The following is a 22023-nucleotide window of genomic DNA, read 5'->3' on the forward strand; positions in this document are numbered from 1 at the left end:
CAACCAAGGTACATGCCCTGCACCGGAATCGAACCCGGGACCCTTCAGTCCGCAGGCTGACGCTCTATCCACTGAGCCACACCAGCCGGGGCTCAATCTACTAACAATTTCTTAACTACTAACAACTCCAATAAGGCAAGTACTACTACTACTACTATTATTGTTATTATCCCTATTTTATAGACACTTTAAAAGATTAAGTAATTCACCCAATATCACAAAGATAGTAAGCTATTGACACGAAAACAAAATGTTGACAGATTAAGTCCAGTTTCTCTCAATTACTTAGCAGATCAATTTGCACATTATTTCTCCTCCCCGTTTTAGAACTACTTCTAGAAGATATTAAGCAAAGATATATTTTTAAAGTAATATATTTCTGTGACTTAAAAAAGTCAACAAAAAGGTTATTTTATTGCACAATCTCCTCTTTAATGCTTGTTACAAAAATCAGAACTTCCTATTAATTTTCTGAGCTCTTAATCAGAAGAGACATGTTAATATTTAAAAGCTAACAAAACTTGTATACATCTATAGAACTCCTCTGAGGAAGGTAAAATTTGTGCTTTCCCACTGAAGACTTTTTACTTTAAATGTAAATCTTAAATATGAATTAATACTAATATTAGGTGGTTATCTATAGGAACAAGGAGTATAAAAATAATGACTTTTTAAAAAGAGGAAATGCATGGCTTTATTGGCTCCAATAGTAACCTAGCTCTTAAGTGTCAGCCTTAGCAGTGTAATAACCATTTGAGAGTGAGAATTTTTATTCAAATCAGTTTTTCCTGCAGACAAATAAAGGCATATCATTTTTAGTACAAAAGCAATCAGTCTTGTCTTGTGTACAAATCGATGGGAGGAACAAGAGGTTTTGGATCCTTATCTTTTTTTTATATAATTATAAATTCTTAAAACTCAAATCATCAAGAATATATTATCAATAAAATATGTCTAAATCATACAATCAATGTAGCAAACTGCATAGATCTCAACTGTCTATTGAACAAGAATATTTTCTAAGTTACAAGTTATTTTCTCTTAATGGTGATTAGAGTTTTCACAGGAAGCAGTTCTGTGGGGAAGGAATTCATTTCAAAGAAGAGTGGTATTTAATAAATTAGGCAGCCTATTACAGTTTAACAAGGTCACAATTTAATTAATCTGAGAAGATAGTACAGTCATTTATTCATTTCATGCATGAGAGAAAGGTAGGATGAAATCAAAGAACCAGCCAGTTCCATACCTTCTAGCCAAAAGTTTAAACCAACAATTTTCAATCTTTTTCATCTCAGCACATAAACTAATTATTAAAATTCTATAGCACATCAAAAAATATTAATTTTTTGCCTGACAAAAAAAAAGGTATAATTTTGATTCATTCACACCAGACAGCTATTGTTGTTGTTGTCGTTTTTTAATTTGACAACCTAAGGGAAAAGAGGTCAGTACCCCTGACTAAATAGATATTGCATGTTTTAAAAATGGTATAACAGTTGAAAATTGCTGGTTTAAATATTAAACCTTCAGAAGTTAATGAATAGGAAAACTAATTATATTTCACTTTCTCTTCATTCTTCCTCAGGCACTCTGGTGTGAATAAGATGCAATGCAGCTTAAAAGTCAGAATATAAAGAAAAGTAGAAATGCACCTATAATTCACAATTTGAATATTTAACACCTACAGAATAAAAACGGTTGAAAAAATTCAGGATTATTCCTATAAAACATTAGGCAGAAAGTAAATGTCAGTCACAAAGGTTTCCTAAAATACAAAAGTGTCTGCTTTTAATTATAGTTAATATGGAACAACTGGAAGCTACAAATAGGTTATCAAACTAAAGAACATTTTGGTATATTGTATGCTACCAAGTCAATCACCTCTCTACTCCAGAATTAAAAATAAATCAGAAAGTTCTTCCTCCTGAAAAGAATCTTCCAAAATATTCATGTGCAGCCACCTGATCATGATAAAATTTCTTACTTTTGCTTTCAAAAATAAGATTCCTCTTATTATTTATTGAAATGAACAAAAATGTAATTAAAAATTCTTCACAAGTGCTAGCTTATTAATTATCAGAGTCAAGCAAGTATTACAAATTACTAAAAAGACTACATGAAATGGATTTCATCCCATGATAAATGCTGGCATAAATTGCTAACTTTCTGATATAAGTACACAGATTCAACTTAATCGTTGCCAGTAATCCAAAGGCCAGCATTCAGTTAACAATGATTTCTAAGCTATTCCATTAAGACTTAAAAGAAACCAAATTTCAAAAAGGGATTTATTTTTGTAACCGTTCTTTCCTACCAACATGAAATGAGAATTTTAAATAAAGACACTAATTAAGTCTTATTTCTAAATCTCCCTTGTTGTCTTTTTAAATTCTAGTGACTTATGAGAAAAAAAGGTTATTTCTCTTCAGCATTATAAGCGTGAATAGAATTCCTCAGCTCACACTGCTTTTTTACCACTGAAATATCAAAATCAGATAACAGAACACTAAGTGGAGCTCAAGATTATACTATCTAAGAGAACATGCCCTAGCTGGTTTGGCTCAGTGGATAGAGCATCGGCCTGCAGACTCAAGGGTCCCAGGTTCGATTCCCGTCAAGGGCATGTACCTTGGTTGCGGGCACATCCCCAGTATGGGGAGTGCAGGAGGCAGCTGATCGATGTTTCTCTCTCATTGATGTTTCTAACTCTCTATCCCTCTCTCCCTTCCTCTCTGTAAAAAATCAATAAAATATATATATTTAAAAAAAAAAAAAAAAAGAGAACAAACACTCCCAGTGCTCTTAGTATGGAGTGGCTTGCTGAGCTTTGTAATAATACAGTGACAGAAATATACATCATGATTATATCGATTAGTTTTTAGTGAATAGGAATGTTTCTAAATTCCACAAATATACTATACAGCTTTTTCAACATTCTACTGAATTTCTTTCAGCAACTAATTTAAAATCTCCACTTCCAATGTTGTTCTATTTTACAAGTCTGTACATAAGTTTAATAATTCAGAAACTTTAGCCCTAGCCGGTTTTGCTCAGTGGATAGAGCGTCGGCCTGCGAACTGAAAGGACCCAGGTTCGGTTCCAGTCAAGGGCACATGCCTGGGTTGTGGGCTTGATCCCCAGTGGGGGACTTGCAGGAGGCAGCTGATCCATGATTCTCTCTCATCATGGATGTTTCTATCTCTCTCTCCCTCTCCCTTCCTCTCTGAAATCAAAAAATATATATTTAAAAATAATAATAATTCAGAAACTTTAAAAAGCAAAGTTTCAGTGACAAATCACAATAAGAGGGGAAGCAACATATTATAAATCAATTTATCAAATTTACCTACCAAAAGAATACATTGAAGTCAATATAAAACTTACAACTCAGGAATAATGTCAAAGAAAAACAGCGGAGCAGGACACTCAAAGAATTAGTCCTTCCACTAAAACAATCATTAGCTGGCAAGAACTGACAGAATCAACTCTGGAATCAAAAACTTGAAGCAACCAGGGAATTGCTTAATGAAAAAAAAAAAAAAAAAGTGGCTCAATTTCAATATGAAAGCATTGTGAAATTTTTGTTTACCTGTCTACTATCTCCCATTCCCCGAACAGCAGTGTCGGCTGTACAGACAGAAGCTTATATTCCTGGTGTAGCTTACTGGTTGTCAAGGGGTTAATATAGGCCTTGTTTTTAAAATACTGCAGTTGTGTGTTTTCACCTGTCTGGCAGTTCCCTAAGGAACTGATGCAGAAGCTAAACCTTTGTTTCACAACCCCATCTACCCTAGAGTAGCTTTCTGAGCATCTACTGAAAGATTAAAAACATATACTAGCAGGCAAAGGACAGAAAACAGAGAAAACAGCAGACACACCTAAAAGACTGGGAAGTAAGAGGCTACAGCAGAAGTTTCTTAAGGAAATAAGGGCTTGGGAGGGCCGCTACATGCACCATGGAAACCAGAGTGCAAAACGTATGCCCAAAGCCAAACGCATGCTCAGAGAAGACCTGAGAGGACCCTAGATTTGCACTTTTGGCAGGTCTATGGGTTTGGAACAGGCAGGAAATGAAGGTGAAAGCACAGTAGGCAGTCTAGCTCATGTTGAAGAAGTGCCCTGGCTCAAAGACAAACTGCAAAGACCAGAAGAATGGCTTTTTTTTTTTTTTTTTCCTTTTGGGCTCCAGACAGATATGGTTGACTGCTGGGATAATAAAACAGAAACTTCATAGCCCGCACACTAAAAGAAATACAGCCTTTGCAAAATATAATTTGAAAAAGTCACCAAACAAACTGGACCACTGCAGCCCTCAACAATAAAAAAACAACTATGAGAAAGGGGAGAATCTGATGTTCAGAGTTATATCACTAGAAGCCCGATGCACAAAATTCTTCAAGGGGGCTCGGCCCTCTCGGCACTCTCAGCCCGAGCTTCGTCAGGAAGGTTGTCCGGATGATCGTTCCGCTATTCAGCCATCCGGTCTAATTAGCATGTTACGCATTTATTATTATAGATATTATTAAAAATACCTAGTTTTCAACAAAAAGTTACAAGGCATACAAAGAAACAGAAATATATGGCCCATTCATAGTAAAAAATAAATGGACAGAAATTGTCCCTGAGGAAGGCCAGACTTGGACTTAATAGAAAGATATATATATACTGTGTGTGTGTGTGTGTGTGTGTGTGTGTGTGTGTGTGTGTATATGTATTTATTTATTTATTTATTTATTTTCCTCACCTGAGGATATGTTTTCATTGTTTTTGTTTTATTTTGCTTTAGAGCGAGAAAAACATCAATGTGGGAGAGAAACATCAATCAGTTGCCAAAGGTATCCCAACTGGGATTCCCAAAACCCAAGTATGTGCCTTGACCAGAAATTGAACCCGCAAACTTTTTGTGTACAGGTCAATGCTCCAACTAACTGAGCCTCCCAGCCAGGGTTGGAAAGACTTTAAACCAACTGTCTTAATTATACTCAATGAACTAAAGGAAGAAGAACTAAAAGAAATCAGGAAAGCAAGTAAACAAAAAGAAAACATCAATAAAGAGAAAGAAATTATAAAAAGGAAACAGATATCCTTATACTGGTAAGTATAATAGACAAGTTCAACAACAGATCTGAACAAGGGGAGGGGGGTTAGGGGGAATGAGCAAACCTAAAGACAGAACAATTGACATTAACCACACTGAAGGATAGAGAGAAAACGAAAATGAGGAAAAATGAAGAGACTAAGGTACCTGTGGGACACCATGGAACACACCAATATAAGCATTATGGAAGCCCCAAAAGAAAAAAAATAGAAATGGGCAGAATAAATATTTAAAGAGATTCTCAAATTTAATGAAAGACGTGAATCTATACATTAAAGAGGCTCAATAAACTACAAAGAGGATAAGAGACATAATCAAACTACTGAAAGAAAAAGAATCTTGAAAACAGCAAAGATAAAGCAACTCATCATGTACAAGGAATCCTCAATAAGATTAGCAGCCCATTTCTTATCAGAAACCATGGAAGCGAGGACCTGTGAATGACATATTTAAAGTGCTGAAAGAAAAAAACATATCAAAGAGTATACTATATCTAGCAAAGCTATCTTTCAAAAATTAAGAAAAAATTAAATATATTCCATTTAAACAAAAGCTAAAAGAATTTGTCACTAGTAGAAAGCCCCACAAAAAATTCTAAAACAGAGTTCTTTAAGCTGAAGTGAAAGGAGAGTAGGAAGTAACCCAAAGCCATATGAATAAAGAATTCCAGTAAAGGTAACTATATTAGTAAATATAAACGCCAGCATTAGTGCATTTTAAGTTTTTAAACTCCTCTATTTTTCCTACCTGATTTAAAAGACAAATACATAAAATACTTACCAAATCTATGTTAATAAACAAACAAGGTATAAAGATGTAATTTGAGATAACAGCACAAAGGTGGTTAAAAAAAGTCAGCGATATAGAAGCAAAGTTTTTGTATGCTATTGAAGCAAAGTTAATATCAATTCAAAATGCACTATTATAAATTTAGAATGTTAACTATAATACCCATTGTAACCACTATGAAAATAAGTAAACAATGTACAAATAAAGGAATTATTTATTTCCTTTCTTGCACGAATTAAAGTACACTTAAAAAATCAAATGCAAAATAAAGGAGAGTGGAGGAATTGAGGAACATAAAAAAATATACATAGAAAACAAAGAGCAAAATGTCAGAAAAAAGTCCTTCACTATCAGTAATCATGTTAAATGTAAATGAATTTATAATTGTATGTCATATCCCTACAATGGAATACTGTTTTGCAATAAAATACTGATACATGCTACAACATGAATGAACCTTAAAACATAATGTTAATTGAAGGAAACCAGACACGAAGACTACATAATGTATAATATCATTTATATGAAATGTCTAGAAGAGGCACATGTATAGAGACAGAGAAGGAGACTAGCAGCTGCCAGGCTCTGGGACAAGGGGAGAGAATGCAGTGACTGCTAAAGGTAAGGATTTTCTTTTGAGAGTGATGAGAATTTTCTACAGTTAAGACTGTGGTGATGGTTGCACAACTCTGTATATACTGAAAACCACTCAATAGTACATTTTAAATGTGTAAACTGTTTAAATATGATTATTTCAATAAAGTTTTTTTATTAAATCTTTTTATATGTGGTAAATGGACCAGCACTTTTGGCATGAAGTAAAAGCTAGTTAAAAATCAAAATCTGCCCAGCCAGTGGCTCAGTTGGTTGACTGCCATCCTGTACACCAAAATGACTGTGGGTGCGATATCTGGTCAGGGCACATGCCTAGATTGTGGGTTCGATCCCCAGTCGGGGCACTGATTGATGTTTCTCTCTCACATCAACATTTCTCTCAGTCTCTCACTCTCTCTTTCCCTCTCTCACTCTAAAATCAATGGAAAATGTTCTTGGGTGAGGATTGAAAAGGAAAAAAAAGCAAAATCTTAACCCTACCCCAGACATGCCAAAACAAAACCCAAATGATTCCTATCTACATTAAAAGTTAGCATGCATTGCCCTAGGGCTGTGGTCGGCAAACTGCGGCTCATGAGTCACATGCGGCTCTTTGGCCCCTTGAGTGTGGCTCTTCCACAAAATACCATGGCCTGGGCGAGTCTATTTTGAAGAAGTGGCATTAGAAGAAGTTTAAGTTTAAAAAATTTGGCTCTCAAAAGAAATTTCAATCGTTGTACTGTTGATATTTGGCTCTGCTGACTAATGAGTTTGCCGACCACTGCCCTACGGCAACTCTGTCACAGTGACAATCTGAGGCCTTAAAGTATTAAGTGGCTTGCTAAATTCACATGATCAATCTATATATACTAGAAGCCCGATGCATGAAGATTCGTGCAAGAATGGGCCTTCCTTCCCCTGGCTGCCGGCACCGCCTTCGCTCAGACTGGAGCTGCCTTTCCACCTTCCCACGCTGCCCAGAGGCCCGGAGCGGCTGGGGTGGTGCGGAACACTTGCATCATCGCCATGGCGATGACGCAAGCATCCCGCCCCGCCCCGGGCCACTCGGTGCCTGCGTATGCAAATTAAACTGCCATCTTTGTTGGATTAATTTGCATACTCACTCCTGATTGGCTGGTGGGCGTCACGAAGGTACGGTCAATTAGCACATTACTCTTTTATTAGGTAGATAAAAGCCTAAGTGACTGTCCAACCGTCCGAACAGTAGCCAAGACATGCACTGACCACCAGGGGGCAGATGCTCAACGCAGGAGCTGCCGAGCCTCAGTGACTTGGCAGCTGTGGTTCTCAGGTGACACACCCAGAACCAGAGAGGAGGGAGCCCGATTTCAGAGGGCGTCACCCAAGAACCGCTCCCTCGCAATGTCAGAGAGCTGGTTTTGGCCGATCCCCGCAGGCCAGGCCGAGGGACCCCACCAGTGCACAAATCCATACACCGGGCCTCTAGTTCATTTCATAAGCACACATATTTTATACTTTAAATCACAGTTGTTTGCAAGTTGGTGTCTTCTAGTAGAAAGGGCATAAACTGTGTCTTTTTTTTTTTCACTTTCTAATTCTAAAGTTCTATTTACTTGAATGGCTAAAATAACTTCATAACACAGACTGATTTCTGAAAACAAGGATTACATTTTGCCTAATTAGCTTCATTACCAGTATAAGTAAATTTAAAATATCGTAACAGGCTTATAGTCTAGCAATGTTTGAAGACTCCTTTTTGAAAAACATAGCAAAGCAAATCAGAATCCAAGTTTGCCAGAATACCAAGTTTTTCACTGAGTGAATGGAAAATGTATTTTGTAACTCCAAAGTTACAAAATGCTATGACACAGCTCCACTAATGGAGTTACCCAACACAGAGAAAGCTTCTTGCTAGTGGTTCTTAACAAGTGTGTGCAAGAATGTGAGCCTGACAGAAAAGGACATAATAGCTAACTAAGTGCAGTTTCAGTCCTGCAGTTGGTAGGTAGCCAAAGTAGATCTGTGCTCATTCAACTCATTATCTTTGGTTTTTACTTGCCCTGGGAACTATGAAGCAGGAACAACCCTAAAGACACTGAAAAGGACTCAATGAGAGCCAAACTATCCTACATAGTAGATATATTCATGAGGTAAGAAGGCTCACTATGTAATGCTAACTGGCTTTTCTAAATTTAGACTGCTCTGAGCTGGCCCCAGTAGAACTTACACTAGTTAATAATCTTTCTGCCCAGATTTAAATGGTCTAATAATTTAGTGTCATAAAAATGGCTAATACAGGGTGGAGCAAAGTAAGTTTACAGTTGTTTATATGGAAAACAATAGAATAATTAATAAATAATAATACAACAATAAGCTCTGTTTTCGTGTGCTCACAATCATAAACCTACATTTGCTCCACCCTGTATATAGCTCTCAGCCACATAAGAGGTAAAAGAAGTTTGATACATTTGGAAAATCATATAAAAATTATGTTTGTTTTCTTTTTTAAGAAGGCAGTTGTACCCAGTGACTAGATATTAAAGGCAGTTTCAAAGAATGATATGAGCCACAAAAGGAAGTATCAATGGAATTAATCATTCAGAATTCCAGGTGAAAGAACATCTTGCTACATTTCAATGTTTAGGCTTAGAAATTTACAGCTAAGAGAGGTAAAACATTTTCAACAGACAAAAGAAACCATCTTTTCCACTAACTCTTACAGTGTTTCCTCTTCTAAAGAATTCTTAGTTCAAATATTCATGTAGACTTTACCAGGAACAATACGGAAAATATGCTGTTTCCAAAAAGGCAAAATGTACTGTAATATAGGTATATATAGTCTATAATACTGCCTCATCTGAAGTCATTGTCTGACTAATCTATTTGCTATCACCAATTAATGGGCCAGGAGTGCCTTTTTTCAATTCCTCTAAGTTTTTACTCTCCTGACTCTAAGGCTCTTAAGCTAATAAGAGTACTTCCACCAACACATATGGGTTCATTCTTTGGCTATGAAAAACTGACTCTGGCAAAAAACAAAAAAACAAAAAAACAAAAAAAAACCACACACACAAAAACAGAATTCCTCATGTTACCAATATTAATCTTCTTTTCAAAAGTGTCTACACACTTGGCTGGTATGGCTCAGTTGGTTGAGCAACCAAAAGGTTGCCAGTTCACGATGAACAAAAATAGATCCAGAGACAGAGAAACATCGATCAGACCATTAAACCTCAGAGGGAAGGTAGGGGAGGGTGGGGGTAAGGGAGAGAGATCAACTAAAGGACTTGTATGCATGCATATAAGGCTAACCAATGGACACAGACAACAGGGGGATGAGGGCATGAGAGGGGGGAATAGGAGGGGTAATGGGGGAATAAGGACACATATGTAACACCATAATCAATAAAGAAATTTAAAAAAACACACACACAAACAAACAAAAAAAAAAAAAGGTTGCCAGTTCAATTCCTGGTCAAGGGCACATGCCCAGGGTTGGGGGCTCAATCCCTGGTGGGGTGGCATGCAGGAGGCAGCCAACCTGATGTGTTCTCACATCAGTGTTTCTTTCCCTCCTCCTTCTCCCTTCCTCTCTCTAAAAATCAATAAACTCAAAAAAAGTGTATGCAGCAAGAAGAATGTATAACAGTGCTCTTAAATATAAGTTGCATAGTAATTTTTTTAAAATCTCAGCCTGCTATGAAATAAATTGTGTCCCCCTAAAATTCACATTAAAGCCCTAATCTCTAATGGGAAGGTAAGTGGAGATGGGCCATTGGGAGGTAACTAGGGTTAGATGAGATCATGTGGGTAAGGTCCTCATAATGGGATTAGTGGCTTTATAAGAAAAGGAAGAGAGATCTCTCTCTCTGTCACATGAAGACACAGCAAAAAGGCTGCAAGCCAAGAGAGCCCTCACCAGAAACTGAATTGTCAGACCCTGACTGTGGACTTCCCAGTCCCAGAACAGTAAGAAATAAATGTCTGTTAAAGCCATCCAGTGTATGGTGTTTTATTACAGCAGCCTGAGCAGACTTAAGACATAGCCTATGAAAAGATAATATCAGATGAAAGTTGTACAGCAGTCAAGTCACTGAACATGATGACAGGATGCTACTGAAGGCCCAGGCAAGATTTACAGCCAAAATCTGAAACACTAAAATTTATGACAGGAACCCTAGATTTGCAACATGACAATGCTAAAGTGGCAACCCTGGCCTTGGGTCAGGTCCACAAGAAGAGAACTATATATACTTTGTGAGAAAGTAATGCTATTCCAAGGCTAACTGAGGAGTTTTCTGTTTCCTTTAAATCCTAGTAGAGTTTATTTCATGCAGAAACATCAAATGACCACCTAGCCTTACAAAATCATCCAAAGATCACCACAGTCAAATTCAGCAGGGGGAAAAAAAGGGGACATATGTAATACTTTCAACAGTAAAGAATTAATTTTTTAAAAAATTCAGCAAACAACACTCCAATAAGCCAATTTCATTGCGAAGACTTCTGTGTGCAGAAGAGAAATCAACTTTATCAGCCTTATGATGTCTGAAGTCAGTACATTTAAATCTAGAAGTAGCACGAGATTTCCTTAAATCATTTAGGAAAGTTATCTTAATCTACTGGGAAAGTAGTTGCAAAAACCTGCTTGTGGTACCAGGTAGTAGGTAAAATAAATAGGGCAGAAAAGTGGTAGAGGGAATCAAAGATGTTCAGCTATATACTATGTAAAAGTGAAAAATCCACATAACTATAGCACTGCCAAGTAAAACATGTGCTGATGAAGTGTCTGAAAAGTTAACAAATAGGGAAAACAATAATTACTAATAAATTACTTCATCAAACATATCTTTCTAATATTTTTAGTATCAACCTTTAAAAGGTCAAAAATTCCCTCCTACTGAACTTACAGTAAGTCTTCAATATATATTTCCTGAGTGGATAACATACATACTAATCTGACAAATTTTTTCCCATTTGCACATGAACCTGGAGACAATTAGTTCACAGAGCAATTAGTTCTTACTTAAATGAAAACCCTAAAACACTTAGCCACCCAAAATAGTGCTTTGAAGTTTCTATATCATTATATTGCTTAAAGTGTTCAAATATTAAGAAACACCTGAAGGAGGACTGCTTCTGAACTGGAAGAGAAGCACTCCAAAATAAATGATGACATAAACTTCATGAATTTAAATTAGGGAAAGGGAGACTGTTTATATTAAGTGACAAGCCTACCAAATCTCTAAGGAAGAACAATCCAAGGTCTTATCATAAACTAAATACTAAGAAGGAGAAAAAAAGGGAGTAAAAAGATAGAAAAAAAGGGGAGAAAAATGAAAGTAAAATTAATAACATTCCCAATACTTACTGTATTATCAATTATTTCCATTAACCAATTAAAGCAATCTGACATCTAACAGTAAATTTTAAGTATTTGTAATAAAGGTCTTTATTTCAAGATTAAAGGAAGTTTGTTATTATACATTTAAAAGCCTATTCTTCAGGCTTTCTATAACCTCTGTATAAGAACACTCATATTTAGGACATAGTAAGAATCAAAGACTGACAGCTGTTTAGGTGTTAACAAACAGCGTGTTAATTCCAATAGTAGGTGATATTGCCATGTTAATGGGCTGTGAGGGCCTTTTAAACTAGCTGCCTAACCCCATTTTCCATCCCTTCAATCTATTCTACGTGCTATGGCCAGATTAAGGGTAATATAATTTGCCAGCTGCCTATGATCTTTCAAAGCTAATTCCTAACCAATACAATCTGTAGTGGAGCTTTTTTTGTGTGTGTGGTTAATCCTCACCAGAGGATATTTTTCCATTGATTTTTAGAGAGTGGAAGGGAGGGAGACAGAGAGAGAGAGAAACATCAATGTGAGACACATCAATTGGTTGCTTCCCACAGGAGTCCCGATTGGGGCTAGGGCCGGGGATGGAGCCTGCAACCAAGGTATGTGTCCTTGACCAGAATTGAACCCGGGACCCTTCAGTCCACAGGCGGAAGCTCTATCCACTGAGCAAAACCAGCTAGGGTGATAATGATCTAAACACTGTTGCTTCATTGTCTTCTCCATCTCTGTCCAGTAATACCTTCAATTATTACCACTAAAGCCTAATTGTCTGAGTATTCTCTGATTTCACTCAAATCAGAAGTAACCACTTCCTTCTCTAAATTTTCATCCCGCATTCTTAGTACTTTTCTTACTCAACAAGTTCTATCTTACTTTATGGTGAGTGGCTTGTATACACAAATAATAGTAGTACACTCACTGATTACAAAAATTCTATCACATCATCTTTTTGTCTTCCACTACACCTAGCACATATTTCCATAAAGATCTGCTGATTAAAAGAAACAAACAAACAAATAAATAAAAAGATCTGCTGATTCACTAAATAAACATTCTAGAAAAAATAGATATATTTTACGAGAAAAAAATACATTTATATATGTCACTTTTTAAACTAGAAAATCAAATGTTCAAATCAACTATATGTTCATCCTTAAAACTGCTAATGTCTATCCTTTAATCTACACCCAAGTATATTCATTTCTCACAAACAGATCACCAAATGCTATGGTCTACATATCTGTGTCTCCCTGCAACCTCTCAACTCATATGTTGAAATCCTAATCTCAAAGATGGTATTAGGAAGTGAGATCTTTTGGAAGTGGTACCCTCATGAATAGGATTAGTGTTATAAAAGAGACCCCACAGAGTTCCCTTCCACCATTTGAGGGCACAATGAGAAGACAACAGCTATGAACTAGGAAAAGGGTCCTCAACAGAATTTGACCATGCTAGCACCTTAATCTTGAACTTTCCAGCCTGTGAAAAACTGAGAGAAATAAATTCCTATTGATAATAAGCAGCCCAGTCTGTGGAATTTTGGAGCAGCCCAAACAGATCAAGACAACAAACTTACCTCAAACAAGCGTAAGTCAGCAGGAACTCTGTCCCCAACAGAAAGGCAAACTGTATCACCTGGAACCAAGTCTCGTGCAAGTGTATGTTCCAATTTTCCTTCACGCACACTGTAACATGAAACAGAAACAACCATGGCTAAAAAGGAAAGCCATGCCATTTTATTTTAAAAGGTGATTCCAGTGGGCTTGCCTGCAGAAGAATAATCATTTGAGTCTGTTTGTGCAGCACTGTACCAACAACAGTGCTTAGCACATAGTTGTGTGTACACAAACACACACACACACACACACACACACAATATCTACTGAATATCCACCTCTTAATATCAAAATCAAAGCTTGAAAGTATTAATAGTACAGCTTGCTATACTGAACAGAGCATGAATTTTTCATGTCAGATTAATGGTTTCTACCTTATGTTTAAATAAGTCTGTGGTGGTGGGGGGGAAGGGTGGAAAACAGAGGCTGGATGGACGTGAGCAAAGAGGGCAGAAATGGGGACATCTGTAATAGTGTCAACAATAAAGTTTAAAATAAACAAATAAATAAAATAATGTTTGCAAGTCAAAAAGTCTATGTTTAAAAATAATAATAAACAAGTCTGAGGCCACAATGTATCACTGCACTAGTCACATTCAATTTCTATTTTTAAGAGTAGAAATCCATATCAGCGACAAAGATCATACCAATGGCATTCTGGTGGCATAAGTTTACTCAGTTCTTCAAGAGACTTTTCTGAACGATATTCCTATTTAAAACAAACAAACAAACAAAAAAGGACATAATATTAAAATATTTATTTATAAAGAAATGTAAATACGTATTTTCCTAAGTACATATTCTATAATTAGACTTAATTAAGTGCTGATCGTAATCAGTATTTTAAAATTTCCCCATTCTTATCTTTTTTTACATTTTATTTTTTTTAAATATATTTTATTGATATTTTACAGAGAGGAAGGGAGAGGGATAGAGAGCTAGAAACATCGATGAGAGAGAAACATCAATCAGCTGCCTCCTGCACACCTCCCACTGGGGATGTGCCCGCAACCAAGGTACATGCCCTTGACCGGAATCGAACCTGGGACCCTTCAGTCCGCAGGCCGACGCTCTATCCACTGAGCCAAACCGGTTTTGGCCCCATTCTTATCTTTTCCTTTATTTACAATTATATTCTGCACATAAAAGCTTGTCTCTTATTAAATAATGTTTTAGTGACAATTTTGATTATTAAATATTCCAATTTTATATTTTAATGTTAGTGTGAAAACCTAAGGTCAAGTTATTTATAAGAAAATGAAGAAAACTAATTAGTATGTCCAAAGAGTATATAATTTTCAGTTATTAAAAATTAAGATCATTGAGCCTCATAATTAAGATAATTTTACTTTTAGTGTTTAATAACCAAATAAGTCAAGACAATTAACCTGAAGCAACATCTGATTTTAGGATTTAGGTCCATGCTAACTGCAAAGATTTATGGAATAATTTTGCTTGGTTTCAGCCACTGCCATTTATTAAAGTGAGAAATTTTACACACTATCTGTGTAAAATTCCACATTGACTATGTTAAAATTGCAATTTGCTTGTTTGTTTTTTGAGGGTAAGGGCTCTCTATTTACCAAAACAACAAGCTACTAAGGTCTTCCATATACAGTGATAAAAGTGTAAGAATCTTTCTGAAGAAAGTCACTACATATATCTATAGCATTATTAAAGATGCAAGAGGGTTCCAGTTACTGATCCAGTGGGTTATACCGCCCACATGGCTGAATGATAGCTGCCTTGAACGATGCCTAGCTTGGAATGACATCTCTAAGACTAAGCAGTTCCACCTGCCCTAGGGCAACTTTTGTCTGTTCTAAGCAAGAGGATTCCCTAGAAACAACCTGACAGTTGACTGATAGAGCTCACAAACTTGATGCAGATAATCTGATTCCAACTGGTTTTTCTACACGGGATTTCTATAAAATTAATAAACTTATTAAGTTAGATATCACTATAAGATGACAGTAAATACCCAAGGAATAAATCATAGATGTGAAAATAACCACAATCACTTAAGACTCAAAACAATAAGAACTTCAAGATCATGATATATTACATTTCCCTCTCAATTAAAATAATCCTTACAATCTTATTAAACATGCTTTAGAATTTTTAGCTACTAAAATGAGACTTGCCAACGTTGTTCTCAGAAGGTATCAGCTATTTAAATAAACATAAAACTAAGCCTATGTTTCTATGTATGCCTTTACTTATCAATAAAAATCCTGAAATTACCTCCACATTATTCACATTAATTTTTTTTTTTAAGTTCCTTTTCGTAGCCCAACTGACATGGCTCAGTGGTTGAGCACTGACCTATGAACCGGGCGGTTGCAGTTCAATTACCCGTCAGGGCACATGCTGGGGTTTCGGGCTTGATCCCCAGTGTGGGGTGTGCAGGAGGCAGCCAAGCAATGATTCTCTCTGGTCATTAATGTTTCTATCTGTTTCCCATTCCCTTCTTCTCTGAAATCAATAAAAAATATATTTTAAAAAATTTTTAAGTTCCTTTCCGTATATTTTACTTACTGTTTCAATATCTATGCTAAGCAGAGAGTTTGATCAAGATCAGAACATCCCTTCTAAGCAAAAATAAGAAATTTAAACTTTGGTCAACTTTTTCAAAATGGAAAAACGTTTTTAAACCTAATGATGGATATGTATCTATTACTGTGCTTTTGTTTCCATCTGCTTCAGCTGTCTATAACACCATCAAATAAAAAACTAGATTTTCTTCATGCCACTACCTAAATCAAAGCAGTCAAGTTTGTCCCACAAATTTCCCAGGAGAGTTGTTAGTTTCTGAAATTATCTCATAAATAACAAATTGTTGTGACAAACATTACCATGACCTAATAACTACAGATTCTGTCATAAGCTACCTTAATTTTTAAGCAAATAACTAAAATATCATTTTCATGTGGGCAAAATAGGCTAACTACTCACCTGAACAAAGGCAACTGTAACGACGATAAGTATTGCCTAAACAAAACAAAGAAACATCCTTTTAAATCACACATTATTACTTCAAAAATAACTATTAATTGTATTTTATTTTTCTGACTATCGCAGAACCAAAATACCAGACACTAAATATTGAGATGAACTGGGAAAGAAATCACAACTTTGCTCTGCCCTATGAGGAAAAAACTGATAGTGGCTTGCCTCCCCAAGGGCAGCTTCTCAAACTTTCTGATCTCAGGATCTCTTTATGTTCTAAAAATTGACCAGTTTTTATTTATGTATGTTATATCTATTGATATTTGTCATATTAAATACTTTTTCAATTAGTTTTAATTTCTACTTATTAATTCATCTAAAATTAACAAACCTATTACATGTTAACACATCACACTTTTTATGAAAAATATATTTCACACACAAAAAAATTGTGAGAAAAGTGGTAGTTTTCAATTTTTCTATCTTTAATGCCTGCCTTAAGAGAATGCTGTATTCTCATATATGCTTCTGCATTCAATTTATTATACTATGTTGATTAGGCCAAAGTATATAAAGAAACTCTAGCGTCACACATATTGTTGGGTAAAAGAGGAATATTTTAAAAGCTTTACCAGACTACTGTGCATAGTCTTCTTTTCTACTATGACAAAATTAGACAAATGTTAGCTATGTAAAAGTAATGGCCAATGTAGAATATAAAACAGTATCAATGAACTTTTCATAACCTGTTATGTTAAAATCCACTGATCTACCTTGCATTTTGAATTGATCTTTTATCACTAAAATTTCTGTAACATCACGCTGCGGTAATTTACAAAATATTGATTTACTTGGATATTCAACTCATTCAAATGTTGACACATTTCATAATAGTAAAAAAATCACACTCACTGAACTCACTACTGATCTCATTAGAATAAAGTCTTAAATACTGGGAAGCTATCTAGCACACAGTAATGCATAAAAATTTGGCAAAATTCTAATTATCACTTGAAAGTTTGAATTTATCACTGGCAACAAACTGTCAGTTGTTTTTCTTGAAGTGGAAGGCCCATTTTATTCACTTTCAGGAAAAGTATGTGTTATCCTAGTTTTAATACTAGTTTGTCTATCAATCATTCTTTCAAGAAAAAGGCTAGTTCAGCTCACCATAATCACCCTTCCTCAAGATAACAACTACACTTCAATATACAAAAGTTCTTTATGCATACTTGCCATTTCATTACACAGAATATTAAAAAGGTATGTATTCAAGTGTCAAGATTTAATAAAATTAATTTTTACTGTTTTATCAAAAACATTCCTAAGAGAAATAATAAAAGAGAACAATGACTATTAGTACAGTTTGGTGCCATTATTTTGATTTGAGCCAAGGTTCTAACAGTCTTATCCACCATTGCTTTTGTACCCCTGACTTAAATATCTACAGTGAAAAGACAAGTGATGTTTTAGTATTATGAAAAAAGTTGTATATGCTCCCTGAAAGGGCCGCAGAGTCTCCTGGGAGTCCCCAAGCAAGAGTTCAAAAATTGCAGCTCTACATTAATTTCTACTGTGTTCTTATGCATAACACACTTGCTTTATTCAATGGTTTTACTTGCTAGAAATTTTTATATTACAGTGAAACAAGAGGCAAGAAAAAAAAAAGATGAGAAAACTTTCAATGAGAGTTAGAATACCCCAGCTGGAAAGAATAAAATTTTACACAGTAAATACAGTGTGCATTGTTAAATCATACTTTTGGTTCCACAAGCATGAAGCTTTAGTTCACAATTAGTCAAAATGTACTCTCAATTGGAAAGTAAAATAAATAAAAAATGTAACTGGAAAATTATTATAAAGTATTTATATCTGTGAAATTACTAAATTGTTAAATAATTCTCACATGTGCCAATCACTAACCCTTGAACATTGTTTGAGATTACTGCAACTAAAAGCAAGTTGGAAACTAATGAAAACAAACCTAAGAAAACACTAAGGCATTTCTCAATTCATTTTCCAAAATAAAAGCCAATCCTAATTTCCATGATTAACTGACAGTTTAAAATACATATATATTTTTTTCTTACCACAGTGATACTGACAGCATCATCAAACTGATGCATTAAAACACTGATGACTGCAGAAGCCAGAAGCAGCATAATAAGGGGATTTTTAAACTGAAAGTGAAAACAAACAGCAATTCAACAGTTTTGTATGAATGATAGTTGTGTCCCATCACTGCAAACGCTTGAAAAAAAACAAAAACAACTACTGAGGCATGATTAGAAAATTACGAGTCGACATTTAGTTTATTTTGTATATCTCTTCAATTAACAAAAAAGTTTACACTTAACTACATTTAAAGTTACCGCTTTATAACATCTTCCTTTCAGAGAAAAAAAGAAAATTAAATATCAATACCTAAAACTAATTAATTACCTCCCTGGCTGGTGTGGCTCAGTTGGTGAGAGTGTTGGCCAGTACACCAAAAGGCCAGCTGGATTCCAGGTCAGGGTACATACCCAGGTTTTAAATTTGATCCCTGGTAGGGGCATGTATGGGAGGCAGCTGACAGATGTTTCTCTCTCACATCGTTCTCTCTCTCTCTATCTCTCTCTGTCTTCCTATCTCTTGAATCAATGAAAAGCGTATCTTTGGGTGAGAATTAAAAAAACTAATTACCAATTTCTTACAGTAAACATGTATTTTATATATTAGCTTAACATATATATATGTTTCTACTGAAGCTAGAATAATTGGGAAATGATTTTTAAGCTAAAGATTTAAGTTAAACACTGGGTAGAACACCTAAATTATTAGTTTAAAACAGTCCTCAATATTCCTATACCAAGTAAATTAGTGAAGATTACAATTCAATGGTTGAACCACACACTACAGGTATAACCACCTGGGGCAGCAAAGAGCAGAAAGTATGATCCTCTCTAAGGAAGCAGCCTTTTCCCAAGATTGGTTTTTCTGATACCCATTCTAGCAGAGCCAATAGTATATGAAGAAACAAGGCCACAGCACCAACCCAATCAGGCAGCACTTAAATGACCAAACATCAGAGCCACCCTAAATTTTTCCAGTGGGACATTCTACTCCTTAAACATCACAACTCTGTTGCCAGAATCTCCACTGATGAAGTGGTGTCAGCTGCTGTCAAAACTTCAAAGTACTAGGCTACAAAGAATCTATCCCAGAAGAAACCCCCAGCCCTTGCATACCACAGCTCTGAGGTGAGACGCCACCACCTCCCACTCCCCTTAGGGCTCTATTCCCTAGCACAGTGGTTCCAACCCTGCTTCACATCAGAATCATGTGAAGAACTTCTAACAAATACCCAGGTTCACACACCAATTAAATCAATCTCTGGGCATAGGGCCCAGGCTTCGGCATTTTTAGAGCACTCCCCAAGTGACTAGACTGCATAGAGGACTGAAAAATCACTGCTCTAGCAAAATAAAACTACAAGTGCAATGTGGTTCAGGGCTGACAAACCACACACTTGACTGAGTCAGAGTCCCAATTTGAATACAGCTCTTGCCACTTCTGTGTGATTTTTAACCTCATTAAGCCCCAAGTGTTCTTCATCTAATAAAATAGTACCTTATACTAAAGAATGTGATAAGAATTAACTAAGAATGTATATTAAAGCACTGTGTAAACCATAAAACCCTTTTCAAATGTTAGATGTTATCAGCACACTATGAGGACAAGGCCCATAGTCTTTTTTTTTTCTTTATTAAGGTATTACATATGTGTTCTTATTTTGATTTCCCTCTAAAAAAGCTGTGCTATAGTACTAAGGACACTACTTACAGGCTCAACAAATGCCTGCAAAAACAACAAATTATGTTTTCTATAAAGGAGTAGAGTCACCTAATGCTTTATGATTGACAAGTGATATTTACTATTAATTACTGTTTATGCTTAACTATATTATAGGCACTGTTTCATTTCGTTCTTACAGCAATCCCATGATGCAGGTTAAAAGGCATTAAAAATTGTCTTTACTAAAAAAAATGTGTCTGGCAAACTAACCTTACTAGTGGAAAACTGGCCATAGGATTCTTGCAGCTTTTCACACTAACGTAACTTGTTATCAAGGTAAGAAAAAAATCTTACAATAAATTTTTCTGAAAAGATTAGGCTATTGATAAAATGTAATTAAAAACAGCTATCACCTATTGATAGCTTACTACCTCCACTATTATCCCCATTTTATAGACAAGGCTCAGAGGATAATAAAGATCATACAGATAGTATAAATAAAGGTGAAATATGTACCCAGGTGATCTGAACTCAAATTGTCAAACTTACTTTTACTAATTTTCTAAGATGGTTATATTACTTTAAAATTTTTTTCTAAGATGTCCATATTACTTTTAAAAATGTTAGCATTCCTAATACTAAAAAAGGTATAAAATAGACATCTGCAAAGGAAACTACTATTAACAGTATCTCACCTGAGAAATATACTTCTTCCACAGTGGCTCATCTTCACTGATATCAAATTCATTCCAGCCATGGAAGGCTCGCCTATGATTTACTTCACATTTGTTTAGACCATTCTGAAGATCAGCCTATTAGATTTTACATATGAAAGTTATTGACAATATTAGCAGAGAACAAAAAAAAGAAAAATACAAAAGAGTATCTACTGTGTGCCCTGGCCAGTTTGGCTCAGTGGATAGAGCATTAGCCTGAAGACTGAAGGGTCCCAGACTCAATTCCGGCCGAGGGCACATGCTGGAGTTGCAGGTTCCATCTCCAATGGGGGGTGTACAGGGGGCACCTCATCAATGATTCTCTCTCATCATTGATGTTTCTATCTCTCCCTCTCTCTCTGAAATCAATAAAAATAGTTAAAAAAATAAAAAATAAAAAAGAGCCCTAACTGCTTTGGCTCAGTGGATAGAGTGTCGGGCCGTGGACTGAAGGGACCCAGGTTCGATTCCGGTCAAGGGCATGTACCTTGGTTTCGGACACATCCCCAGGAGGGGGTATGCAGGAGGCAGCTGATCAATGTTTCTCTCTCATCGATGTTTCAAACTCTCTATCCCTCTCCCTTCCTCTCTGTAAAAAATCAATAAAAAATATTTTTTTAAAAAAAAGAGTATCTACTGTATGATCACATTTATAGGAACTTCTACAACAGTTAGGTCTAATTTATGCTGACAGAAAGAGTATCAGTGGTTGCCTGGGGCCAGAGGTATACACTGGGAGGGATTAACTGCAAAGGGACATAGGGAAAGAGTTTGGGGAGTGATGAAAATGTTCTATATCTTAATGTTGGTAGTTACATTTGTCAAAATGCAAATTGTACACTAAATATGGGTATGTTGTAGCTTATGTAAATTATACCTTAAAAAATTTTTTTATGTAAGCAACAAGTTGGTATTTAACAAACAAACAAAAAATAGTTTTCGTCCTAGCCAGTTTGGTTCAATGGATAGAGCATCAGCCTGTAGATTGAAGAGTCCTGGGTTCGATTCCAGTCAAGGGCACATACCTAGTTTGCAGACTTGATCCCTGGCTCTGGTTGGGGTGCCTGTGGGAAGCAACCAAGCAATGTGTCTCTCTCACACTGATTTTTCTCTCTTTCTCTGTCTCTCCCCTTCCCTTTC

The 22023-nt window shown here is 35.8% G+C and overlaps 1 protein-coding gene across 5 annotated transcripts in view; it reads right to left on the reverse strand.

Annotated features, from left to right (window-relative positions):
- Positions 1-22023, reverse strand: part of ATP2C1 (ATPase secretory pathway Ca2+ transporting 1) — a 136406-nt gene that overhangs the window by 65333 nt on the left and 49050 nt on the right. For all 5 annotated transcript variants that reach the window (XM_080674601.1, XM_080674604.1, XM_080674603.1 and 2 more), the window contains 5 exons: positions 20863-20979; positions 18481-18570; positions 16397-16432; positions 14089-14150; positions 13402-13510 (listed from right to left, as the gene is read on the reverse strand). In XM_080674601.1, the coding sequence (XP_080530727.1) occupies positions 13402-13510; positions 14089-14150; positions 16397-16432; positions 18481-18570; positions 20863-20979 (414 nt within the window). The remainder of the gene's footprint in view (positions 1-13401; positions 13511-14088; positions 14151-16396; positions 16433-18480; positions 18571-20862; positions 20980-22023) is intronic.

Source organism: Plecotus auritus, assembly GCF_963455305.1.
Source record: "Plecotus auritus genome assembly, chromosome: 6".
In the NCBI taxonomy this organism is placed as follows: domain Eukaryota; kingdom Metazoa; phylum Chordata; class Mammalia; order Chiroptera; family Vespertilionidae; genus Plecotus; species Plecotus auritus.